Source organism: Bos taurus, chromosome 4 (genome assembly GCF_002263795.3).
Source record: "Bos taurus isolate L1 Dominette 01449 registration number 42190680 breed Hereford chromosome 4, ARS-UCD2.0, whole genome shotgun sequence".
Lineage (NCBI taxonomy): Eukaryota > Metazoa > Chordata > Mammalia > Artiodactyla > Bovidae > Bos > Bos taurus.
This window is the reverse complement of record NC_037331.1, coordinates 48,801,526-48,822,878: the sequence shown is the minus strand read 5'-3', so window position 1 is coordinate 48,822,878 and position 21,353 is coordinate 48,801,526. Positions and strand designations below refer to the sequence as shown.

The 21,353-nt window shown below is 40.0% G+C and overlaps 1 protein-coding gene across 1 annotated transcript in view; it reads left to right on the top strand.

Annotated features, from left to right (window-relative positions):
- Positions 1-8,991: 8,991 nt before the first annotated feature.
- The window catches only part of SLC26A3 (solute carrier family 26 member 3), a 33,576-nt gene continuing 21,214 nt past the window's right edge, over positions 8,992-21,353 (top strand). The window contains 6 exon segments of the mRNA NM_001083676.1: positions 8,992-9,087; positions 16,076-16,290; positions 16,765-16,904; positions 18,139-18,249; positions 18,741-18,913; positions 20,961-21,125. Of these exon segments, the coding sequence (NP_001077145.1) occupies positions 16,160-16,290; positions 16,765-16,904; positions 18,139-18,249; positions 18,741-18,913; positions 20,961-21,125 (720 nt within the window). The 5' untranslated portion in view covers positions 8,992-9,087; positions 16,076-16,159.

Genomic DNA, 21,353 nt, shown 5'->3' with positions numbered 1-21,353 from the left:
TGTTATTTATTTTTTAAAGATTGCCTCTATGTTACAATCATACAATGGCTACAAAAATAGCTTGCTCATATATACTATTAAAGGTTTATGTAATGAAACTTGGGCAAACTTTTTGAGAAATATTCTTTATTTTGTTGTTTGAGGGGGCAATTTTGCTTCTTTTTTTTCAAGATATAACCCACCTAATGGCTAAAAAAAGATCAGTTATACCAGATGTTGACAAAGATGAGGAGTAGCTGGAATTCTTATACATTAATGATGGGAGATGAAATTGGCAAAACCAGTTTGGGAAAACAATTTGGCAGTTTCCCATGAAGTTAAATATATTTCTATCCCCTGACTCAGCAATTCACCTAGATTTTTACCCAATAGAAAATAAAACATGCATCCAAAAAAGACTTGTCAAGAAAGTTTATGATTGCCCCAAACCTGGAAAAAAATGCAAATGTTTATCAAAAAACAGAATGTATAAACAAATTCTGGTATATTCATACAATGGAATATTATTCAACAAGAAAAAAGAATGGGCAACTGATACATGTACAACATAGATGAACCTCAAAAATATTATGCAATGAGACAGAAGCTATATACAAAAGTGAAGATACTGTAAGTGCCACTTATATCAAGTTCTAGAATAGGCCAATCTAATTGAAGATGATAGAAACCAGAACAGTGTTTGCCTCTAGGGGTTGGTTGGGATTGACAATAGAAGAAAGAGCAGAGAGATGTAACATTGCTGGCTTTGAAGATGAAGTAGAGTTATGAGATGAGGAATGTGGGTGGTCTCTAGAAGCTGGAATAGGTAAGGAGACAGATTCTCCTCTAGAGCACTCAGAAAGGAACACAGACCAATCAACACCTTGATTCTAGCTCAGTGAGCTCTATCTCACACTTCTGACCTATAGAAGTATAAGACAATAAGTTTGAGTTGTTTAAGCCATCAAGTTTGTGGTAACTTGCTACAGGATCACTAGAAAACTAATACAAATGGGTATATGCATTTGCCAAAACTCAGCAAAATACACATTTTAGATCTGTATGTTTCACTGCATGTAATTTATATCTTGTGATGGATTGAATGGGAGAAGGCAATGGCACCCTACTCCAGTACTCTTGCCTGGAAAATCCCATGGAAGGATGAGCCTGGTAGGCTGCAGTCCATGGGGTTGCTAAGAGTCAGACACGACTGAGCGACTTCACTTTCACTTTTCACTTTCATGCATTGGAGAAGGAAATGGCAACCCACTCCAGTGTTCTTGCCTGGAGAATCCCAGGGACGGGGGAGTCTAGTGGGCTGCCATCTGTGGAGTCGCACAGAGTCGGACAGGACTGAAGTGACTTAGCATAACATGGATTGAATTGTGTCACCTGAAAAGATATGCTCAAGTCTTGGATCCCAGAATTTCAGAATGATGGTATTTGAAAACAGGATAATTGCAGATGTAACTAGTTAAGATGACGTCATAGAAAATAGGATGGACCCTTAATCCAAAGTGAATATCATCCTAATAAAAAGAGGAGAAGGGACTTATCTGGTGATCCAATGGTTAAGAATTTGCACTTCCAAAAAAAAAAAAAAAAGAATTTGCACTTCCAATGCAAGGGGCATGAATTGGATCCCTAGTCAGGGAACTAGGACCCCACATGTCCTAGAAAGTAAAATTGAAAAAACAAAGAAAATAAAAATTAAAAACAAACAAACAAACAAAAAACAAAGAAAAAAAAAACAAAGAAAGAAATTAAAAATAAAAAGAGAAGACAGAGACACACAGAACACCAAGTGTTGACAGAGGGAGAGATGTGAGTGAAGCAGCTTCAAGACAAGGAATGCCAAGGATTGAGGTCACCAGAAGCTGGAAGAGGCTAGGGGGAGTTCTATCTCAAGTTTCATAGGGAACATAGCCCTGCAACACCTTAATTTCAGACTTTTGGCCTCCAAAACTGTAGGAGAGTAAATTTCTGTTGTTTTAATCCACCTAGTTTGTGGTACTTTGTTAAGGCGGCACTAGAAAACTAATGCATATTTTAAAAGAAAAGAAAGAAATCTGCAGTAAAAAATAATATATTACAGATTCAGTTGAAGCCCTACTTCATAGTCCTCCCTGCTCCCACTGTGAATTTCCTCCCTCTTACCACAGAGTTAACCACTATTCTTAATTTCTTATTTATCATTCTATTGCTTGTTTTTATATATTTGCCACGTATCTATGAACCATAGCTTCCCTGGTGGCTCAGATGGCAAAGCATTTGCCTGCAACAAGGGAGACCCGGGTTCAATCCCTGAGTTGGGAAGATCTCCCGGAGAAGGAAATGGCAACCCACTCCAGTATTCTTGCCTGGAGAATCACACAGACGGAGGAGCATAGTAGGCTACAGTCCATGGGGGCGCAAAGAGTCAGAGACGACTGAGTGACTTCACTTTCACTTTCACTTTATGAATCATAAGCATTCTGTGTGTCTTTAAACTTTATATGGACAGAATCATATTGTATTTATTCTTTCATACTTTCTTCCACTTGATTTGTGCTTGTCAGATAAGTTTGTGTCATCATGTGTAGCTCTGATACATTAATTTTTATTATGCAGAATTCCACTGTATGAACAAAGCATAATTTTTTATTCATTGTCTTGTCAATAGACTTTTGCTGCTATGAACATCTTTGAATGCATGTTTCTTAAAAATATATACCTAAAGAGTAGAATTGCCAAGTCTTAGAACTTGTGTATCTTTAGCTTGATAAGACAGTGCCAAGTGTCTCTCTGAAGTGATGCCCCAATTTACATTCACACCAGTAGTACAATAGTTCCTATTGCTCCACATTCTCTGTAACCTTTGGCATTTTCAGGCATGTCAGGTAAAAGAGATCTCAGTTCAGTTCAGTCACTTAGTCGTGTCTGACTCTTTGTGACCCCATGGACTGCAGCACGCCCACCTTCCCTGTCCATCATCAACCCCCAGAGCTCGCTCAAACTCAGGTCTATTGAGTTGGTGATGCCACCCAACTATCTCTTCTTCTGTTGTCCCCTTCTCCTCCTGCTTTCAATCTTTCCCAGCATCAGTTCAGTTCAGTTCAGTCACTCAGTTGTATCTGACTCCTTGCAACCCCATGAACCACAGCACGCCAGGCCTCCCTGTCCATCACCAACTCCTGGAGTCCACCCAAACTCATGTCCATTGAGTCAGTGATGCCATCCAACCATCTCATCCTCTGGCATCCCCCTTTCCTCCTGCCATCAATCTTTCCCAGCATCAGGGTCTTTTCAAATGAGTCAGCTCTTCGCAACAGGTGGCCAAAGTATTGGAGTTTCAGCTTCAGCATCAGTCCTTCCAATGAACACTCAGGACTGATCTCCTTTAGAATTATTGGTTGGATCTCCTTGCAGGCCAAGTGACTCTCAAGAGTCTTCTCCAACACCACAGTTCAAAAGCATCAATTCCCAGCATCAGGGTCTTTCATAAGGAGTCAGTTCTTCACATCAGGTGGCCAAAGTATTGGCGCTTCAGCTTCAGCATCAGTCCTTCCAATGAATATTCAGGACTTATTTCCTTTAGGATGGACTGGTTTGATCTCCTTGCAGTCCAAGGGACTCTCAAGAGTCTTCTCCCAACACCACAGTTCAAAGGCATCAATTCTTCAGCACTCAGCTCAGATCTACCATGCAGCAAATGAAGCTTAAGGGCCTCCCATTTACTTAGACTTCTTCAAGAGGTGCATAATTAATTTATATTTGTAATTTATATTCTTTTTCTTAAAATGAGCCTCATAAATTGCATAAGCTTCAGGTTCCATCAAATCTAGCTCCACCCCTACTGATAACAGATATGAAATGGATCTCATTGTACTTTTAATTTACTTTTTCCTGATTGCTAGTGAAGTGGAATATCTTTTCATATGTTAATTGGCACTTCAAGTTTTCTGTAAGTTGACTGTACTGGGTTTTGGGGCTTCCCAGGTTGCTCTGTGGTAAAAGAATCCATCTGTCAATGCAAGAGACACAGGAGACACGGGTTCCATCTCTGGGCTGGGAGGATCCCCTGGAGAAGGAAATGGGAACCCATCCCAATATTCTTGCCTGGAAAATTCCATGGAGAGGAGCCTGGTGGGCTATAGTCCATGGGGTCACAAAGAGTTGGACACGACTAAGCACACTGGGCTTTTGCCTTTTGTCTTATTGACTTGTAGGAGTTCTTTATATATGCTGGACATTAATCCTTTTTAATTGTCCATTTTGGAGCTTGTCTTCACTATTGCTCCAATGTCTTTCATGTTTTAACTTTAGTGAAGTAGGATTTATCAATCTTTTTCTTCATGATGAGCACATATTTGTGATGTGTTTAAGAAATTCTGCTAGCCCCAAATTATAATGGTATTCTTTTTTCTTATGAAGGTTTTCAAGACTTGCTTTTTACATTGATATCTTTTTTGTGTGTGTGTGTAATAAAGTTTTATTAAAGTATAAAGGAGATAGATAAAGCTTCTGACATAGGCATCAGAAGGGGGTAGAAAGAGTACCCCTACATTGATATCTTTAGTCAACTTGAAAAATTTTGTGTGTGTATGGTGTGAAATTTGATCTAAATTTGATTTGTTCCATGTGGATCCCAGTTGTCTCAGGACCAATTATTGAATGTTATTTAATAATGATAATCTTTTCATGACTGAAATACATCAATTGTATATCAAATTTCAATATGTTTCTGGGCCTTCTGTTCCATTGGTATATTGGTCTCCCACAGCACAATAGAGCACTGTCATATTTACTAAAGCTTTGTAATAGGACTCTACATCTGCCTAAGTAAGTCTCTCTGCTTTTTCTTCTTCAAAATTGTCTTGACTTTCTTGGTTCTTTGTACTTTTATATAAGTCTTATGATGAAGATTTCCTATTAAAAAAACCTTTAGATTTTCACTGCAATAGCATTTAATATAATTAATTTGGGAAAAAATCTTTGTGATACTAGGTCCTCACATCCATGATGTATGGCTTCGTATTTTTCTCAGATTTCCTTTTTGTGTGTTATGGTGTTTTGCCATTTGTGTCCATAAGGTTCTTATATGTCTTCAGATTAAAATTTATTCCTACTTATCTTCATATTTTTTATTGCTATTACCAATGGTATCTTTCTATTATATATTTTTATTTGGTGATTGTTAGTATATAGGATATAATATATAGTATATTCTCAAATTCTTTTTTTTTTAATGTATTTATTTTTAAATGGAAGATAACTGCTTTACAATATTGTGTTGGTTTCTGCCATTCATCAACATGAATCAGCCATAGCAATACCCATGTCCTCTCCCTCTTGAACCTCCCTCCCACCCCCACCCTAAGTCCCCCTCTAGGTTGTCACAGCACCAGGCTGAGTTCCTCGTGCTATATGGCAACTTCCTATTAGGCATCTATTTTACACACAGGAATGTATATATTTCAGTGCTACCTCTCAATCCGTCCCGTCCTCTCTTGCCCCAATTGTGTCCATAAGTCTGTTCTCTATGTCTGAGTCTCTATTCCTGCTCTGCAAATAAGTTCATCCATTTTTCTAGATTCCATATCTATGTGTTAATAAACAATATTTGTTTTACTCTTTCTGCTTTCACCCTGAATAAGAGGCTCTAGTTTCATCCACCTCATTAGAACTGACTCAAATTCATTCCTTTTTATGGCTGAGTAAAGGAATTCTTTTGACTTGTCTTTATTCAGCTGTATCCAAAAACCTTACTCAACTCTTATTTGTTCTGAAATAAATAATTTTTAACTAGATTTCAGTGGTTCTGAGATTTTATCTTTACATGCAATGTTTTCCAGTTCTTTCAGCAACCAAAGCTAAAAACACAATTTGATCAATGCACAATAGTTCTAAATAAACACTGTACATTTTTATTGAAGTATAATTGATGTACAATATTATATAAATTCCAGGTGTACAACTTAGTAATTCAATTTTTTAAAGGCTATATTCCATTTATTGTTATAAAATTGGCTATATTCTCTGTATTATACAATAGACATGTTGTATAATATATTATAACTTATTTATTTTATACATAGTACTTTGTACTCTGTATATTTTTTAAAACAAAAAGCCGTTATTTTGTGTTTTAAATAATGCCATAACTAATTCAGTTGCACAGTTAGTGCATGTTTGAGCCAAAGTTAAAAATACAGGTTAGATTAATTTAGAATAAACATTAATGATTTTTTCAAATTCTTTTGGAACTCCAAAATTGTACCACATATAATTCATTCATTTAACCGTCATTCAACCAGTTCTGTGGTAGATTCATTCTAGATATTGGGGATAGAGTCGTGAAAGAGATAGTCAAGATCACTGCCTGTATGAAGCTTTTACTCTAATGAGGGAGCCAAACACTAAACAAGCATTCACCAAAAAAACCTGCTAATTTTTTAACTATGACGCTACATTAGGAAAGTTGATTAGTCACTAAGTTGCGTCTGACTCTTTTGCAACCCCATGGATTGTAGCCCACCAGGCTCCTCTGTCTGTGGAATTTCCCAGGCAAGAATACTGGAGTGGGTTGCCATTTCCTTCTCCAGGGGATCTTCCTGACCCAGGGATCAAATCTGTGTCTCCTGCACTGGCAGGCACTGGCAGGTGGATTCTTTACCACTGAGCCAGCAGAGAAGCCCCACATTATGAAAGTACAAGACACTATAAGAGAATATCATGAAAGGAGTTCACTTAGATTTGGGAGTCAAAGTTCTCTTTGAGGAAGTGATGTTGAAGCTAGTTAACAGTCATACAGAAAGGAAACAGCCAGGCAGAAGCAGAAGGAAAAGAACACTGAAGCAGAGGAAACCCTGTCTGAAAGGGGCAGGCAAATTCAGGGCGCTGAAGATGTCACTGTGGATGGAGGGAAGAAAACAATAGGCAGAGCAGAGCTAAATAGGGTTGTGGAGTTGAGCAAGAGTTATCATGCAAGACTTTGGAGGCCTTTTATCCTAAGTACTACCATTAGCTTTCTAATGAGACCTAGCATGAAAAAAATCATCCTAACTATTGGGTAGTGAGAAGACTGGAAGGGCTAAGAGAGGAAAAGAGAAGTGCAGCACGAGGCTATTGTGAGAGATGGTGGTGATTTAGGCTAGGAGGCAAGAGTGAGATGAAAATTTGTAATATATTTTGGAAATAGATTCAGCAGGACTTGGTGATGATGCATTGGCTAGGGGTTGTGTTTGCATGAGAAAGTAAGAACATGACTCTTGGATTTCTGACATGAGTAGAGGAGGTGTTCTTTACTACAGTAGGGAAGATTAGAGATGAAGCAGATTTGGGAGGAAAGATCAAGGGTTCAGATCTACATGTGTCAAGTGTGAAATGCCTGTGGGACTTTCAAAGAGAGATACCAGGTACACAGTTTAAATATGTGGATCTGGAGGGCTGAAGTTAGAAACATGAAACTCCCTCAGAGCCATGGGACTCTTATTTAGTGTAGAGAGAATGACATGGGGTGGGGGGATGGGGGGCTGCTGCTGCTGCTGCTGCTGCTAAGTCGCTTCAGTCGTGTCTGACTCTGTGTGACCCCATAGACGGCAGCCCATCAGGCTCCCCGATCCCTGGGATTCTCTAGGCAAGAACACTGGAGTGGGTTGCCATTTCCTTCCCCAATGCATGAGAGTGAAAAGTGAAAGTGAAGTTGCTCAGTCGTGTCCGACTCTTAGCGACCCCATGGACTGCAGCCCACCAGGCTCCTCTGTCCATTTTCCAGGCAAGAACACTGGAGTGGGGTGCCATCGCCTTCTCTGGGGGAGGGAGGACCTGGAACTCTACAGAGAGCTTGTGCTTGCACCTGAACAAATGTCTCCTAGAGTGGCAGAATACAAAGAAACTGTAAGGAACTAAAAAGAAGTACACACAAGCACAGTTGGGGCAAATTATGAACAATAAGATACAAAGAAAGGCCACAAACCAACTGCCACTTCCAAGGTGCTGGGAATGAAAGCAGGGTACTATTATGCATGATTCCTGCAATAGCACCACCAACGGGGTGGGCAGACCACCTAAGCCAGCCCTCTGGTCTGACCCAGATGTATCAACTCACCCCTACCTTCACCCCATTTAAGGAACCAGCCCACCCCCCTCAGGGAGCAAACAAAGGAACCCGTTACTTGTTCTCACTCCCTCGTGCAGCAGCACCAATCCCAACAAAGCTTGCCTGAATTTCTCACCTTGTCTGTTATCAGTTTCTATTGATTCCAGAGTCCAAGGACTCAAACTGGTAACAAGAAGAAAAGGGAGTCTAGGACAGAAGGGAATGCCAAGCAAGGAGTTGGGTAAAGGTGGTGTTGGCAAAGACGTATCAGGTGAAAAATGGAGACAGGTGGCTTGAAAAGAATTAACATTTTAAAAAGAGAGAATTCCTTGGAAGAGTAGTCAGCACAATCAAATGCTAAAAGGTTGAGTAAGATGAGGATTCAAAATACCCACTGGGTTCAGCAACATAGGGTTTGCTGCTTTTAGTAGGAGCAATGGGCCGGACATATGTTAGAGCCAAAACAGAGGCCTGTTGCCTGGAGTTAGGAGAGCTTCCTAACAAGGGCCTTTATCACACAAGTTAGCCTGTACACCACTCTCTTGCAGCTCATGAGCATTCCATGGAGTGACCCAGCCAAGAAGTAATACCTCTGAACTCCCATCCAAACTGCTAGGAAAAGTGTCAGGAAGACAACCCTCACTGAGATTTTTTTTTTCTTAACTTCTACATACACATCTGCTGTGCAAATCTCTGCAAACCAATGTAATGCACACACACACATACAAGTGCAATGAGAGGTATAATCTCACGAGGAACTTGAGGAAGCTGTTGTAATCATCCCATCTGCTGATCAGAGTCTCAAAGGTCAAGACACTGGAGTCTTTCCATTGTTGTAAAAGTTAATGGAAGTTAAGTATTAAAGACGACAGAAAGGTGATTTCCCCACTGCCTTACATAACCTATATATAGTCATCAATACACATATGGATGCATGCAGAACCTATAAAACTAAGTGGATGGACACTGCCTCTTAGAACTGGGCTATATTTCAACATTGCTGAACAGCCTCAATGACTGTGTATCAGGTAGGAAATACATTTATGATTTTTTACTCAAATTGGTTTTCTGTTTCTTGCAAATGGTATATTTTCTGACTGAAACATATTCAAAAGTTAAGGTGGCATTCTTGAGTTTGTTCCATGATCAGGAATATTTTAAATCATACCTAACAATAGGCTATGGATAAGGAAGTAGCAACCCACTCCAGTATTCTTGCCTGAAAAATTCCGTGGACAGAGGAGCCTGGTGGTCTGCAGTCCATGGGGTTACATGACTGAGTACGCAGGTATGAGGAGGGTGGAGGTAGATGGGTTGGTAGCAATAAACTGGTAGAACTAAAAAAAAAAAATTATACCTAACAATAGGCTTAAAATGTTAGTCTGGAGCCATAGCAATGTGATGTAAACATTTGAGTAGATTTTGATATGACATTTGAGTAAACGTCTGTATGCATTTTTAGGACTTAAAATAGCCCTTTCAATGATAGCAGGGTTTTGTATTCATTATTCCCATATTCCTTTTATTCTACACCCAAATCTGATTTTATGAGTAGACCATCTATTCTGAAGTTTAGCAAATAAAGCAGGTTTTTAGGAAAGGCTTTTCCAGGAGATAGGATGATCTATTAGAAGGTGTTGAGAAAAGTCTTTTGGTCCAGAAGTGAGGGATTTAAGTGCCAAACTCCCCAGATAGTCCAAGAAGGGAAAATGGGAGTGGAGCTGCTGCTGCTGCTGCTAAGTCACTTTAGTCGTGTCTGACTCTGTGCAACCCCATAGACGGCAGCCCACCAGGCTCCTCCATCCTTAGGATTCTCCAGGCAAGAATACTGGAGTGGGTTGCCATTTCCTTCTCCATTGGGAGTGGAGGGGGGCGTGCAAAAAGGGAATAGAAACAAGTAGGACAGATAGTAAAAAGGAAGAGAGAGAGAAAAAAATTGCCACTGGAAAGCAGCAGAGTGTCATATGCCATGATTAATACTATATTGTGCAGCAGTATTTTTCCTATGGATTACCAGCCCTAACAAAAAATTCATTTCATTCTCTAAAATGTCAGAAGATTACACACATTCTCCTAAATGTGAGCATGGGAAATAACTTATTAAATTTCTGGATTAAATAATTTTCTTTTCCAAAGAAAATTTGTCATTCAGAAAAACAGTGTAATGAAAGTTGGCCACATAAAGATCATTTCTACTGAGAAATGAGGAAGCAAATATTTGATTTCAGACAAAAGTAGTTTTAGAGTGGGTTAGTTTTACAGTGGGTTAACACATATCTTGCCTCCTCCATCTTGATAAATGAATAAGTATATAAGTAAATGAACAAATGTCTCAATGTCTACTAAACAGCTTATATTTGACTAAGGAACAAAATCCACAAAATCAGAATGGATGTTTTTAAATTCCTGAATAAATAAGTAATAACCTGGTTCAGCTTCTCTCCATGATGGAGGTCCTTGGTTCTCCAAACAAGAAGAAAAGAGCCTTCCTCCAGCCTCTGTTTCACTTTATTGGGTAGTAAAGGGGAGAATAATCAGGTTCACTTGAATGAGATTGAACTCCAGGCTACCCGGGCTCACATTTTGTGTATGTGATATTGAGAGCAGGAGCGTGGCAGAGGGGCTCTTCTGCACAAGGACAAGAGCACTGTGTGTATGTGTCTCATCTGGAACTCTGTCCCCTTGTCTCTCAGGGATTCAGGGCTCATGGGTGCCCCTACATCAAAAGGCAGAGAAGAGTACATACTGGAAAGAATCGTTCACAAGACCTGGCTTCTTGTCCTAGCCCTGTCACTTGCTTAGCTGTGAAACTTGGCAAAGTCTTCTATCTTCTCTGATCTCAATTTCTTGATCTGTAAGTTAACGATAATAATTTCTACCTTCTCTGCTCAAGGGAGAAAAGTGAAAGTGCTTAGAAAAACGCAAAGCCTTAGAGAAAGTCAAGGGATTCTCTTTAATTTTGTCAGCTTCATGGGTCTGAGATGCCTTCTTAACAACTTAACACTTAACGTTTTTCATAACAGTTCATCCTTTTGTCCAACAAAATCCTCTGTTTCAGTATTTGTCTCACTAGCCTTTGAACATGATGTCTTAATCCCCCATTGCTTTCTTATCTCTTTCAAACTTATCTGTTCTTTAAGGTCTAACACAATTCCTAGATAAAATCTTTCTCAGTGCCAACCCACATTCACATCCCTTCTTCTTACAATTTGTTATCTGTATCACTCACATTGGACACTCCTTCTATGGAAGTAAACTTTGGAATTTAGAACCACATCATTTCTATATCTTTTGTTTATAGTTCAATTTATCTCAAAAAATCTTCCTGAGTAATGACTACTTTACAGGTACTCTGCAAAAAGGAAAGAAATGATTACGTTTGGGCTTTGTCCTTGAGGAACTGAGTCTTATTGGCAAGAGAAACTTATAAACAAATAATGACAATTCAGTATCCTCTGGGACAGAAATGCCTACCAGGTGTGTACAAAAGGAAATGATTAGCTCTTTTTAGAGGATTCCATGAAGGCTCTACAGCACCATCATATCTTACACAGTTATGTTAGGAAGTTTTCCTAAAAAACAATAGAATAATAAATGCTTGTTGAAGGAACAAACCATTGGTCATTGACAGCCAAGTATTTTAAAGGATGAATTGGAATTTACCAGGTGTTGGAGGAGAAAAACACGGGTAAAGGAAAAAGTGCATGCAAAGGAACGGGGGCGATGTTAAATATCATTTGTTTGTTAAGAAATTTCTGTAATTATGAAGGAGGAGTGAAGAAACTTGTGAGATAGGCCAGAACCAAAATATACAGGGCCTTGTATATGCTAGGAAGCTTAGATAGCTAGACACTTTAACATTACGTTGAAATAAATGGGTGAGAATGGAAAACTGTCAATTCTGGAGAAGTTTAGAATAAATATGAAGTCATAGAAAAGATGGTAGCACTAATATTTTCAGACAGGTACCAGCTGACTGTGTCATGTACAGTCTACTGGTCAATATTAAACTCAGTCCTGAAATTATTACCTATGCAATTAAAGCTAAGAAGGCTCTCCTTATATACCCTAATTTCAGTCTTCACAATGGCCCTTTGTTGTTGTTTAGTCGCTAAGTACTGTCTGACTCTTTTACAACCCCATGGAATGTAGCCCACCAGGCTCCTCTGTCCATGGCATTTCCCAGGCAAGAATACTGGAGTGGGTTGCCATTTCCTTCTCCAGGGAATCTTCCCCACCCAGGGATCAAACCCACATCTCCCACCTTGGCAGGCTGATTCTTTACCACTGAGCTGTCTGGGAAGCCCTTACAATGCCCCTACAAGGAAGGTAATGACATCCCTTTTCACCATGAGAAAAACTAAGGATTGACGCACTTGCCCAGAGCAACTCAAACTATGGCCAAGTAATGATGTGAAGGCAGGTCTACTTAGCTGCCAAATTCTCACTCTTTTCGGCTGCACCTCCTGACTGCATTAGGCTTGACTTAGTTTCTCAGCAGTAAGACTGATAATAATGATTGCCAATAAAAAGAGCTGTCAATAATAAAAATAATGTTTAGTGCCTGAACTAAGATGAAAACTGAACTAAGTTCCTAGAAGGTGTTATAAGACCGCTGTAAAGCAGGTACGTAAGCAAACTTCTTGACTAAGCAATACAGGATGTTCTTACATTCTTGCCCACTGAACTAGAGTTGTGTGCATCATCCATATTATTTTAGCAGAAAAAACATCCAAAATATTTTTCTATAGCCATTTGCTTTGGGACTGTTTAGAGATACTGCCCCACACCCTCAGGATCCTCTTTCCAGCCCCATCACCTTTTTAACAAAAATAATAATATTTATTCTTTTTGCCTGTGCTAGGCCCTCACTGCTGTGTGTAGGCTCTCTCTAGTCGAGGTGAATGGGGAGCTACTCTCTAGTTGGGGGGCAAGAGCTTCTCATTGCCGTGGCTTCTTTTTGTTGCACAGCACAGGCTCTGGGGCATGCAGTCTGTAGCAGCTGTGGCTTAGGATCAGTAGCTGCAGAGGCTCCAGATTGCAGGCTCATTAGTTCTGGTGCACTGGTTCCTCTTTGGCTGTGGATTGGGGTCCCTCTGAAAGTGTTCCCTGGACCCATTATTCTGCTTGTTCTCCCACCTCTCCCCGAGGTGTAGCTATCTTCAAGACATGGCTGTATTTCCCATTGTCCAAAGACCAATTCATGAAATAAGGCTGACTTACTTCTGGTTTTCCGCTGACTGGCACAGCGGTATTTTGAAATCTGGCTCAGGGTGGAGTCAGTGACAGCCAACTTTGTGCAAGGGTGGTGGAGGTATCTACCGTGACTGGGGAGAGGCCAGGAAATATTCAGCATACCTGCTTGCCTCCTGGATTCAAATGACCACCAATTGAAGAAAAATACTAGCATCACTTATGCGCATCTTGGTTCAAATTAGTTTCCCACAGGAAGGGCAGACGCTGAAAGAATAGAACACTGAATGGATAAATGTATAAATGCTGAGATATGCAAAGGTTAGGGCGATGGACACTTTTCAGAGGAGTGGGGCAGGCAGAATGGAGGTGCCCAGGTAGCCGGAAGCCCGGTGGTGACAGTTTTGCACAGCCCGTTGTGGATGGGTGGAGTTTGGGGGGTTGGAGGGGAATGGGTAATGTACACGACTCTCCCTAATTCCTATAAATATCAAAGTGTTATTAATAAATCAAAATGGTTAAATTGGAAAAAACTGAACTCTATAAAATAATCCCAGGACTAAATTTGTGCTTGGGGCAGGGGGTTGGTGGCAGGGAACGCAGAGAAAGACAAACTTGTATGCCTAAGTCACAGGACCAAAGAATGTAGGTATATGTATATATGTGTATGTGTGTCTGTGTATGTAATCGGTATGAAATAAAAGCCAAAAAATTAAAAAGAACACATCATAGGAAAGGAGATAAGAGTGGAAATGTATACAATTGAGATTTAAAGTTCAAAAATCATTAGGAGGAAAAGTGCCTGAGAATGAATTTCAATCCCCCAAAACCACTGACCCCTTAACGAACCCAGAGAAAAATCTGAGGCATGAAGATAAAACAGAAATGAAAAGGTTATACATTAATATGGGTGTCATATTTGAAACTGAAATTGTTACTCTAAGCACCAAGAAAAAAAAGTTTTCCAAGAATTTCCGAGGTAAAGGTAACATGTTCAAGTTGTTTTGTTTTTAAATTAAGAAAAATCACTTTTGAATTCCTAACTAAATTAGGTCATTCTCAAGAATCCCAGAAATGATGGACTGGGGAATGACATTAATTTATGAGTGTCAGGAGCTTTTTTCAGCAGAGACACCAAAGAAGTGGATGATTCAGTGGCTCAGATGGTTGGTTACATGTGGACTATAAGGCAGCTGCTTTCGGGAGCAGTGATGGCGGCCTAGGGAAGAACCACAAGATCGGAATTGTGGCCCTCAAGCTCTCTAAATTCTGTAAAGATTTCTTAAGCAACCCTGACTCTTGCCCTCAAGCACTCCCTTTGTAGTCTGAGCCTTTGACCCACAAAAGAGCCAGACATGGTCCTCCTCAGGGAAGGCAGCTTCATGGAGATGGAGATGTAATCATATCTGCCATCCTTGTCACTAGTAAAAAAGATTAGACCATAATGTAACAGAGACAAAACACATAACAGCAAAAGGAAGGAGAAAAAAAATAAAATGACTAAGGAAAAGAACTAATGTGTTTCCATCAAAACCTGCTGGAAAATATGAGTAAAGCAACAAAACGGTGGCTTTTTTTTTTTTTTTGTCCATGGCAGCATCTGCCATAAATAGAATGCACAGTACCTGAGTCATCTTCATTCTAAGGTTGGCTAGATTGGGGACATTCCTGGCCACCCAGTGGTTAAGACTTGGAGCTTCCCCCATAGTAGGTGTTGGTTCAATCCCTGGTTGAGGAGCAAAGATCCCACATGCCTCGTGGGGCAGCCAAAAAAGAAAAGAGAGGAAAAATTTATTTATAGGACTTCCTTGCTGCAGTCTACCGGGTCGCAAAGAGTTGGACACAACTGAGTGACTGAACTGAACAGAACTTGGCTGTCCAGTGGTTAAGACTTCGACTTCCAATGCCAGGGCATGGGTTTAATCCCTGGTCAGGAAACTAAGAGCTCACATGCCTTGCAGCCAAAAAATCAAAACATAAAACAGAAGGAATACTGTAACAAATTCAATAAAGATTTTTATTTATTTATTTATTTTTGCAGTTAAATGTTTAAAGGAATATTTACAGCATTAAATACTTTTTAAAAATTATTTATTTATTTTATTTTATTTTTTAACTTTACAATATTGTATTGGTTTTGCCATATATCTCCATGAATCCACCACAGGTATACACGTGTTCCCCATGCAATAAAGATTTTTAAAATGGTCCACATAAAGAAAGAATAGCGAAAAGGGTCTCACAGTCATAACAAAGTTCACAGGGACTCAAATGCTAGAGGTCAAGCCAGAGGTTGGGGCAGAAATGATAAGAAAATAAATGGGCAATATGCCTTGAATTTCAGATTAAAAGCATTTCAAAAGATATTACAAAAATTCTGATGGATAAAATGAAATAGCCTTGGCTCGAGTTAGCAGCAATGAATAGACTTTGATTTAAATCTTATCTGTCCCAATATCCACAATGCCATAACTTTGGAAACTTTACTGAAAAAAAAAAAAATTGAGTAAATTCTTTTCTTGAGATCTCGCTTTACAAATCAAAAATGCACTGACTGGTTAGTAAACTGAGTCACTTCCTATTGTTCTTTGGCAATCTTTTAAAAATCAATCAATCAAAACCCTTGTTTACTTACCCAATGAATCCATGTCCAGCTCATTGCAGTAAAAAGAGATATCATTGTCACAAAACACAGTCTAGGTCCCTTAATCCAGCCTCTTTTGATCTCAAAAGGTGGTAACATTCAGTTCAGAGCTCACTCATCTGTAAATTGCATCACATTATCTCTGAGTTATTTAAGAAGCAAGCTCTGTTTGGTTTCAGGCATTTTAACCTGCTAAAGGCAAGAAGGGTTTGCCACATAGTTTCAAAGGTCTTCCACTTACTACAACCCTCAGAGAGGGCAAAATGATCGAGCCCATTGGGAATCAGTATGTTGTGGCCAGGCCAGTGTATTCTGCAAATGCTTTTGGGGAAGACCATAAGAAGAAACAAAGACATCATAAGACGCTTCTGGATCATCTCAAAAAGTTGTGCCGGTAAGATATTTTTCTAAAGTACTGGTATTAGGAGTAAATGAAGCACTTTCTCTGAAATTTTTAAGCTTCCAAGTTCTTCTTTCTAGCCCAGTCTCCAGAGTCAGTCTTTGATTTCCAAACCTCCTACTCCAGGGCTAGAAAGGTAGTCTCTGAAATGAACACTATCTCAGCTCTCGACACAATCTTTCCATATCAGAAAACTGATAGATGAGGACAGAGGAAAATTTTCTGTCAAGTGTTGTACAAGTCAAGCTGAGGATGACAAATAAGTTCTATTGTGGCTAAAGAAAAGAAATATTGTTCTTTAAAAAAAAATCCTTTGGTGGTAGTCAGGGCAGCTAGTACGTGTAAAGAGGTGAATATTAGTGGGAAGATTAGTGAAATGATATCATCTTCAACAAATTTCCATCTACAATAGGTACTAAACTTAAAATTGGATATTAATTAACTGACCTGTGGTTTTCATTGTTTCAGCTGTTCTGCACAAAGGGCCAAGAAAATTGCCTTCTCCTCCTTCCCCATAGCATCTTGGTTGCCAGCATATCGCATAAAGGAATGGCTCCTCAGTGACATTGTTTCTGGAATCAGCACAGGGCTGGTGGCTGTACTGCAAGGTAACTTTTTTTGAGATGTAATTTATATATCACAAAATTCATCCTTTTAACGTGTAAATTCAGTATTGGGTTTGTTTGTTTGTTTTGGATATTTACAAAATATTGTGCAACTAAGGTTCTGCAACTATCATGGCTAAATAATTCTGAGACATTCTCACCATATGCATACCCCCAAATCTCTTGCAAATCACTTCCCATCCTCCCTCCACCCAGCCCCTTGGCAACAACTTTCTGTCTCACTGGAGTTATCTATTCTGGACATTTCATGCAAACAGAATCATAGAACATATCAATCTTCTGTGTCTTGTTTCTTTCACTTAGCATAATGTTTGCAAGTTTCTCCCATGATGTACAAGTCCTTCATGCACTTTTATGGATGAATAAGATCCTACTCTGTAGATATACTACATTTTGTTTGTGCGTTCATGAGTTGATGGACATTGGGTTGTCTCCACCCTGTGGCTTTTATGAATAACACTGATACTATTATGAACACTTGCACACAAGTTTTTGTGTGAATGTATGTTTTAATCCTCTTGGGTATATACCTAGGAGTATAATTGCTGTGTCATATAATAATTCATTAGCAATGGTGAAGATTCAAATTCCTCCACATCCTTGTGAACACTTGTTACTGTCTGCCTTTGTTACTTTAGCTATCCTACTGAGTATGAAATGGTGTCTCACTGTGGTTTTGATTTGCATTCTTCTAATGACTAATGATGTTGCGTATCTTTTCATGTGCTTACTGGCCATTTGTATATCTTTGGAGAAATGTCTAATTTAAATCTTTTGTATATTTTAAAATTAGGTTATGTGTCTTTTATTTTTGAGTTGCAATGGTTGCTTACACATTCTGGATAATAGACCTTTATCCAACATATGATTTGCAGGTAATCTCTCCCTTTCTGAGGGATGTCATTTCCCTTTTTCATAGTATCTTTGAAGTACCCATTTTTACATTTTGATGGAGTCCAGTTTATGTGTTTTAAATTTGGCCACTTATGCTATAGATGTCACTAAGAAACCCTTGCTTAATTCAAGGACACAAAGGTTTATACCTAAGTTTTCTTGCAATAGTTTTATAGCTTTAGCTCTTACATTTACATCTTTGATACATTTGAGTTAATAAAACAAGTTTTAAGGTGCAATCTTAAATAACTAGAAGACCCTAATAAAAACTTCTATGATCCCTTTGCATGAAATAAAAACACTGATGCTTGTATATTTACAGGTTTAGCATTTGCTCTGCTAGTCACCATCCCCCCAGGCTACGGGCTATATGCAGCCTTTTTCCCGGTCATCATCTACTTTTTCTTGGGCACTTCCAGACACATATCTGTGGGTAAGTGAATTACTGGGCTAATTAATGCTCATTGCTTTTTCTTTATGAATGATGTTATCCATGCATTGTATATGCGTGCTAAGTTGATTCAATTGTGTCCGACTCTTTGCAAACCTATGGACTGTAGCCTGCCAGGCTCCTCTGTCCATGGGATTCTCCAGGCAAGAATACTGGAGTGGGTTGCCGTGCCCTCCTCCAGGGGATCTTCCCAACCCAGGGATCAAACCTACAGTCGCTTATGTCTCCTGCACTGGCAGGCGGTCTCTTTACCACTGGCGCCACCTGGGAAGCCCCAGTCATGAATTGTATCAATTCCATATTGTGCAACATCCAGAAGAGGAGTCATAATTTCTTGTAATTACAAATTAGAACTGGGGCTTGGGAAGGAGCCCAGAACTCCAGATGGTAATCTTTCTACATGCTACATTTTGGTTGAAAGACAACTGTGCTATGGGGAAGCATAATGACTACAATTCACCCTGTCTTATTAGGTCCATTTCCAGTTCTGAGTATGATGGTGGGAGCAGTAGTTGTGAGACTAACCCCAACAGACAGTGCAGCTGATTCAACATTTGCTAATAGCTCAATGACTAACGATTCATCAATAGATGAGCAGAAAGTGATAGTGGCTGCAACAGTTACAATTCTTTCTGGAATCATCCAGGTGAGCATTTTGTCACATAATCTACCCTCCCCAGTCTATGTGTCCTGACTGGTACACATCTTTCTGGTTTTTCTACTTCTTGCCACCCCTCCCAACTCTTCCTGTTGTGCCTCCTTCAGTGGCCCACTGGAAATAATTTAAGAAGAGTCACTCATGGCAACCATAAGAAGAGGGACAGATCCACTTTGCAAAGAGGAGTGAATGTGGGTCTGGAAAGTAGGAAAAATGAGAACTTGGAGGCACATGTGATGACAAGTAAATGCTGAATTCAATAAAATACCTGGGAATTGATACACTCCCAGTTCTTACTAAACAGAACTGTATGCAAGTAATAGAGAAACTGGCAGCTAGGAAATTTTTTCTCATTTCACATTGTGTGTGTGTGCTCAGTCACTTCACTTGTTTCTGACTCTTTGCCACCCCATGGACTATAGGCCGCCAGGCTCTTCCATGGGACTATCACAGCAAGAATACTGGAGGGGGTTGCCATTTCCTACTCCAAGGGATCTTCCCAACCCAGGGATAGAACTGGTGGCTCCTGCATTGGCAGGCAAGTTCTTTACCACTGAGTCAACTGGGAAGCCCAATTTCTTATTGAAAGTGAAAGTGTTAGTTGCTCGGTCATGTCCAACTCTTTGTGACCCTATGGACTCTGTCCATGGAATTCTCTAGGCAAAAATACTGGAGTGGCTTGCCATTTCCTTCTGTAGGGGATCGTCCTGGCCCAGGGATCAAACCCGGGTCTCCCACATTGCAGGCAGATTCTTTATCATTTCAGCCACCAGGGAAGCCCTGAAGCTTACCATCTGAGCCACCAGGAAAGCCCCAGATGGTAAAGAATCTGCCTGCAATGTAGGATAACCAGGTTCGATCCCTGGGATGGGAAGATACCCTGGAGAAGAGAATGGCTACGCACTCCAATATCGTTGACTGGAGAATTCTATAGTCCACATAGATTAGAGAGGGGCTTAAAGACTTACTCCCAAGCCACACCCCTACCACCATGCTGCTAAGTCGCTTCAGTCGTGTCCGACTCTGTGCGACCCCACAGATGGCAGCCCACCACGCTCCGCCGTCCCTGGGATTCTCCAGGCAAGAACACTGGAGTGGGTTGCCATTTCCTTCTCCAATGCATGAAAGTGAAAAGTGAAAGTGAAGTCACTCAGTAAGTGTCCAACTCTTCGTGACCCCATGGACTACAGCCTACCAGGCTCCTCCATCCATGGGATTTTCCAGGCAAAGAGTACTGGAGTGGGTTGCCATTGCTTTCTCCTGTCCTCAAGATGTTAGATAGTGATAATGTCAAACTCCTCAAGGTGTTGCCTAAAGACAAAAGCGTTAAAAAAAAGTCAATTCAAACCAAGACATAGTGACATGTCAGTTCAATGATGGAGTCTGAGTGCATCTCCGATTCTAGTGCTTTTGCAAACTCACAGCTTAGGTTGCATTCTGGTGACAGGAGTGGAGAGTCAGGCCAACTTTCTATATCCATTTACCTTATTATTGCAAAATCCTAATGCTTTGGGGGAATGAATCAGTTTTGCCCTCAGTTAAAATCAAGCAGTTTTGATGTCATAAACAGTTATGTATTTTCCAACAAAAGTCGACCAACTTGTTTGAGGGAATCTGAATGGATGCTTGCCCATGCATGCAACAGCAACCAAAAAAAGGTAACTGACAATTCCCCGGGAAAAAGTTATGAAGACTGATGTTAGATAAAATTCTGCTATGAAAAGTTTATGGGGTGAGTCTCCTGAGAATACCTTGCCTTCAAAAGAGGGAAGAAAAGAAACATGCTAGTTCTTGGAGGTATACTGAAATGATGTGCTGTTTGAACACCATGTAACATTTGGGGTGGGGGTGGGGAGGAGGGAAGCAGAAGGAGGTACCTTAATGGAAGGTGTTCCAGGAGGCTGAGACACTTTTCTTCCAGACCCAAGAGTGGAGGCTGAATCTCCACAGTTTGAACCATTTCAGTGGCTGATCTTTCAGATTGTCGAGGTGTATTGTGAATCTACACTAACAAGGCTCTGCCGTCTCTTTGCAGTTGCTGATGGGGGTTCTACGGCTGGGCTTCGTGGTGATTTATCTATCTGAGTCCCTTATCAGTGGCTTCACCACCGCTGCCGCTATTCATGTTTTGGTTTCCCAGCTCAAATTTATGTTTCAGCTGACAGTCCCGGCACACACCGATCCATTTTCACTTTTTAAAGTGAGTATTTTTTTTGCTTCAAAGATAAGGAATACATGAAATTCACGATCGTGTTTCCCAGAGAACTTTCCTTTTGTGCCTTTGCTGTGGGGCTTACTTAACAACTTCCAGGAAATCAACAGGCTGTGAAATGTATTCACATGAAGAAAAAATTAGTGGCAAAGAGAACAACACTGAAAATCTTTCACAACTCCCATGCAGCTGATGTAAACAACAGAAATTAAGTAT